Below are 6046 nucleotides of genomic sequence, written 5' to 3'. Positions count from 1 at the left end.
ATTCCCATCCCCCTTTTTTTTTTTTTTTTTTTTTTTAATGCATTGCTAGCAGAGGGGACATCAACAGTTTACTCTAGCCTCTACTTTTTATTTCTTTTTATGGTCAAGCAGAATAATGCTGTGGTTTGTAGTGTTGCAGTAAAGGTCTCTGTTATAATAACTTTCTAAATATACTGGTCCACTTCTAATTAATAGTGTGGAGTATTAATCTTATTTCTTTTAAGATTTTTTTTTTGTTGATGTTATCAAATCCTAACTTGAGAGGCACCACTTGGGAAAGAGGGGGTTCCCTGCTTTAAAAATAGGAGAAAATCTGTGGTTAGAAACCAGGTGTCATTCCTACTGAAAGTGCTGTATAAGTGCAAGCAGAACAAGATGGACAATAACTGGAGGTCAGAGGTGATTACAAGTATATATGTGTTTATATGTACACACACATACGTGCATGCATATACGTAGTTAGTTTTTTAAAATGGTGTCTGATATAAATAATGCATTGATAATGCAGCAGTCAGTGGCTAATAACATTCTAGATACTAAATGGCTAGCTTTACTGTTTAAGTATTTAATTTGGGTTGTTTAGATGACATTTCTAATCTTATGGTTGTTCATTTGTTTTTTTGCTTTGTCCTCCACAGCTTCAGAGAACTAAACTGTTAAATGGGCCAGGAGATGTGGAATCAGGGCCAGGCACCACTATACCTCAGAAGAAGTGGCTACATTTTATTTCTCCAATCTTTGTTCAAGCTTTTACTTTAACATTTTTAGCAGAATGGGGTGATCGTTCTCAATTAACAACCATAGTCTTGGCCGCCAGAGAGGTGAGTGTTGCAGTATGTCGGCTGTTCTTTTGCCCTCTTTGGGTTGCCTGCAGGCAGGTAGGAGAGACCAAATACTCTTGCAGAAGGTATGAGATTCATACCTGCTGCCTTGCTGTGCCTTCCTTGGTGTTAGACCTGTGCTGAGAGCTGAAAATAAATACACTGAAGCGTTGTGTAGCAGTAAAACTATTGTTACGTGATTGAGACTGCAAAGGCATTTCTGGAAATAGTTGTTTTATGCCATGCAGCTGAATACAGTTGGTTTTTGTTACCGTGTTGAGAGATGTTGCAGAACAGATGTTTCTTTGATCTGTGTGGTCATACAGTTTTAACACCGTAGCTTTAAAAAGAGACCTTCATCCCAGCGAACTTAAAGCTGTTAAAAAGATCCCTCTTTTTAAAAATCTAAGTGAATATGGTACAGTGTATAGAACTAAAGTAAACTCTAAACTGCTGTACAGTAATACTGTAAATGAGTTTATATTCAGCATGATGATTGGAATCTATATAACTGTATTATATTTAAAGGAAAATTTAAGACTATAGTCAGCCTTTTAATAAACATAAGTAGCTTGCCTGTGCTCTTTCATTCATTGAGATAGTTTACATTTCTTCCCTAGGACCTTCCCTAGGGGTAAATTAGGGCTGTGTAATGAAGGAGCTATGATCTGTAGTGAACCTCTTCTCTCTGTTACAGTGTAGAGAAGGTGCTTAGAGCTAACAAGGCAGAGAGCAGCAGGACAAGAGGATGACCTCATTGTTCAGGCAGTTACATGCCATCTTGGAAAACAATGAATCATTACTGCCTCTGCCCAAGTTTTTATATGGTGCTAGGCAAGTTGCTTAAGCCCATCTTTTCACAGGTGGTTGTTGACTTCGGGTTTGCATTTTCTGAGTGTCCCATTAAGAAATGTCCGTCAGACTCTGGTCTGGCTTGTGAAGTGCTGAACATTGCAACTAAAGACTGTGGGATGTTGTGCCTTTAGCATATCAATGTTTGTATAAGTGCTGCAAAAAAAAATACTACAAAAAATGAATGGAAGATATCTTGATCTTAGCTTTCAAAATCAGTGAATGGTTATGATCTGGATATTTTTTCATTTTATCTGTGGGATTTTTTTATACCCCTTTGTATCATAATATATTCAGATAAATCCTTATCTGTGAAGTGCGAAGATACGTAGCAGGAGCATTACAGAAATGCTTATGAGGAAAGAAATTATTTTTATATGGAGACTTGAGCAGTGTGGTAAGTCAGGTGTGACCATACATTCTTCAGTGAAAAGAAAACAAAATACTACATGACTGTTCATTAAGCAAATAGTGTCCATCTTGTCACAACAAACAAACAGGGCTCCTTTGGAGGAACAAAAGAATGATAATTTGGCTTTCTCAGTGCGTACACCAGGGGAATGAGTTAAGTTTGTCTTCATTAACCTAGTCCTGACAACAGTCTTTAAGAACTTGATTTACACCTTAATCTTCTATGGAAACTCTGTAGTGTCCTACTAGACTGGCTTTGTCTCAGCTTCTGTGCCTGAGCACTTCTGCCTCTGCAGATGCTATGCTGAGGGAAGCTGTTGTAATTTGTTACCTTCCTGGGACAGCTCTAGGGAATGAAGTGGGGGGTGAGATCCATCCTCTGACAGTGGGGGCTGTACAGGTAACTGCTGACTGCAGGGAAACAGGAATTTCCAGGAACGTTGGGTCCTGATCATGGAGGCAAGTGTTTTCTTCTGGCACAGCCTTGCTTCCAACCTGTGCTTCTTGGTGGTTTCCTGCTTGTTCTCTGCTTGGTGCTCGCCACCTTTTCTCACTGGCTTGTGGTTTTGGTTCTTTTGGGCAGTTAATGTTGTCTTTTCTTCATACCATATCATTTCTTAGACAGTTTTGCTGTTTGCCTGTTAGAGATTTCGTGCATTCCTCATATGATGGCAGCAGCTTTTTTTTTTTTTTAACCTCTTAAGAGGTAAAAGTGTCACTTAGAGACATGTAGGGGACTCAACTCCACTCTCCCTCATTCATCTTTATACAGCAGAAAGTCACGCTCCTACTTTGCCTTTGTTATTGGCCATTAAAAGATTGTTTTCTGTTTCTAATGCTGAAGTCTTCTGTTATGAAGAAAGTTAACTCTGCCTCAGCTTAACCCTGGACAATGGGGTGTTCAATAAATGTGCTGCCCTTACCTCTGTAATTTGTAAGTAGATCTGAGAAACCTCTTTGCATAGTCTTGTTCACATATTGAGTAGCTGCTTGTTATGCAGTGATGTAAAAGCTGTTGTTGATGATAAACTTTGAAAATTATTATCCTTCGGGCCTAAATTATTTCATACTTCCCTCTTTGGATGATTGGGGGGGGGGCAGAGTGTAGAGCACCAGCTTGTGAAGCTGGACAAAGGAATCGGAATGTTTTAGCTGGTGAAAGCTTTAAGTTGTAGTTCATGGATTTATTTTTCTCTTTCTTCATAATTAGGTTGGTGTTCTTCCAGCTGATGCATATTGTGTTTCTCAACAGCTGCCACCTTTCCTCTAGAGGCTGCTTAATTGTTTAAGTACAGCAGAGCAATTTCTGGATATATATTTAACAACTTGAAGATACTTCTTGGTTGAAACATGCCATATTAGTCAGGTTTAGATTTAAGTCAGTCTCTCTACATGCTGTACACTGTTACTAGTCTTTAAGGTAGTGATGGATAGCAGAGCAAACACCAGAGAATATCCTCCATGCGTGACAGTGTGCAACCAGGACATCAAGGCATTGCTCCTTCATGGCAGGAGGTTGTCGTAGGACTAGTGGCTTTTCAACTGTGCTGATGTTTCCCTTCTGTGTTTTTTTTCCTCAGGACCCCTATGGTGTGGCAGTAGGAGGAACAGTGGGACATTGTCTGTGCACAGGTTTAGCAGTTATCGGAGGGAGAATGATAGCACAAAAAATTTCTGTTAGGACTGGTAAGTGAAAACTCACTCCAACAGAAAAAAAAAAAAAGCATTAATGCTGGTAATGTTTGGTGTAAATGACTACATGCTTGGGAACAGTGTTTCTTTAAACTTTTGGACTTTTCCCAGGGCTGGATGTCCCTCCTTCCAGGCAGAGTATGAGCATGTGCCATCACCCTGCACAGGGTGCTTCTAAGGCATCTGGCCTTAATTGAACTTAATGGTTTACTGACTTTGAATTAAGGAATCAAAATGGTTATTGTAGCTCCAGGTTTAAAGGTGGACACAGGTGAAGCACATTTTGCTTCACTATAGCTAGCTTGTAGGAGACCAGAGGAAGGAAATACAGTATTTTGAATAGTTGGTATGTATTGTTCAACAGTGGGTAACAGAAATTCTGTTGTAACTCTGAGTGCAGGCCTTCAGGTAAGCAAGAGAACTGCATACTTACAAGTTATGCCAGTCATATAAAAGCTCTAAAAGCTACTCTGTGTGGCATAAATATTTTTTTTTTTTTTAATCTGTAACAGGAAGGACCAGTAAGGTTGCACTAAGTTGTTTGATTTTGCCTAGATTATGTTGCAGCTTGCTTCAACTGTCAGTCCTGTGATGTAGTGAGATACCTTGCTCCCAGGAAGGATTCCCGGGAAGGATTCTGTGAAGCTGTTTTCTATAAGTGTTCATTCAGAATATTTGTTCTGTAGCTGCAGAGGTTGTAAAAAAGCCCTTCACTGTAAAAAGTGTATCATGCATTCTACTATGTTTGTTTCCCAAGGAAATTGGTGATGAAATGCTAATCTAGTAATTATGTAGTATGCTCCTAATAAGCTCAGTGTGGATCTTTTTCCACAGGAATAACCTTATTAGGTTAGACAAAGATCAGTCTAACCCATTAGTTTGTTTAGAGAAGGGTAGGAGAACATATACTGTGGTGCTTTCCTGGAATACTGTCTCAGCCTCTAGCAGATCGTGGCCATTGCAAGCAGTTAATGTTTTTGATACTTTCAATATAGTTACCTGAAGTGTGCAAAAAATACTAATTAGTATGTCACTCTTAAATGATGGCTTGCTCCAGCATGAGAATATTTTATCTTATTTTCCCCCATACAGGCAAATATTCAACAGCAGCTGTCAACCTCAGTTTTATACTAGCTAAAGTAATAAAACAAATCTTCCTTCTAAGGACCAAAATATGTATTCTTGCAGATGTAGTTAAAGAGTGGGATGGCATATGGGCATCCTGACACTGAGCTAGAAACGATGTCCACTGTTTGCAGCATAAATTTTAAAGTAATGTTATTTGTGAATCAGACATTTAAAACAAATTTGTAATGTGTCTTGGAAGATATTTAACTTGCAGTATCTGATTTCTTTTTTGTTTGTGTTTTCTTTTCAGTGACAATCATAGGAGGCATTGTCTTCTTAGCATTTGCATTTTCTGCACTATTTATAAGTCCAGACTCTGGTTTTTAAAATTTTTCATCACTGCAGAAGAACAAGGATTGGAAGCATTAAGCAGCTATCCTTGCACATTTTTGTATATAATGTACAGAATTATAGTTAAACAAGCACTGAAGAGGAGACACTGAACTTTTTATAGCAAATGATTCATGGGACTGACACATTTATGGACAGCTTCTGCAGTGGAGATCTGCTTATTGTCTGGTTTGTTTATTCTGTTGTGCCTGCTCCCTTGGTGGGATTTGTGTGGTTTTCTTGCTTGCTGGACCTGGCTCAGCTGAGTTTTGAGGATCTACTCTCATCAGTATTGAGGCTTCCTCTTTTCTCCCTCTGTAACACACGGCCACCTTTCCTGTTTCTTCAAGAGCTGATTCTTAAGGTTTCTCGAAGCAGACTGTGTCTTGTTCCATGTTGCTCAACAGATGATGTTAAAGAGAAAACTGCTGGCTCCCACCTCCAAGGACTTTGGTTCCGGGGTGCCCCAAAGCCGGATAATCTAAGCAACAAGAAAGCTGGGAGCAGTTCCTATACCATTGAGTGGCTGAGCCACCAACAGAGAATTTTATAAACTTAATTTAGAGGGGAAGCTTCTTAATCAGGGATTTTTATCAGGAAGTTGATCTGTGGTGATTAACAACCTACCATGTTCAATATACAATCTATCTGGAGCTAGTATTTGACTTTTATTTTTGGATTTTGAAATTAAAGTATATGGAAAATAATAAAATGGTCCAACCTAACAATGTTCCATTCCCAGGATTGAATAATAATGGAATTCTTAGATTTAGATGTGTTCCTGTTTTTCTTTTTAGGAATAGAAATGTAAT

The 6046-nt window shown here is 38.8% G+C and overlaps 1 protein-coding gene across 1 annotated transcript in view; it reads left to right on the top strand.

Moving 5' to 3' along the window:
• TMEM165 (transmembrane protein 165) overlaps nucleotides 1-5746 on the top strand; it is a gene marked incomplete at its 5' end in the record, with an annotated part of 7673 nt that extends 1927 nt beyond the window's left edge. The window contains 3 exons of the mRNA XM_010081710.1: nucleotides 639-821; nucleotides 3665-3770; nucleotides 5155-5746. Of these exons, the coding sequence (XP_010080012.1) occupies nucleotides 639-821; nucleotides 3665-3770; nucleotides 5155-5231 (366 nt within the window). The remainder of the gene's footprint in view (nucleotides 1-638; nucleotides 822-3664; nucleotides 3771-5154) is intronic.
• Between the last annotated feature and the right edge of the window lie 300 nt (nucleotides 5747-6046).

The sequence above is a fragment of the Pterocles gutturalis genome, unplaced genomic scaffold (genome assembly GCF_000699245.1).
Source record: "Pterocles gutturalis isolate BGI_N339 unplaced genomic scaffold, ASM69924v1 scaffold46239, whole genome shotgun sequence".
NCBI classification, from domain to species: Eukaryota; Metazoa; Chordata; class Aves; order Pterocliformes; family Pteroclidae; genus Pterocles; species Pterocles gutturalis.
The sequence above is the reverse complement of the archived record's forward strand: the minus strand, read 5'-3'. Positions and strand labels throughout refer to the sequence as shown.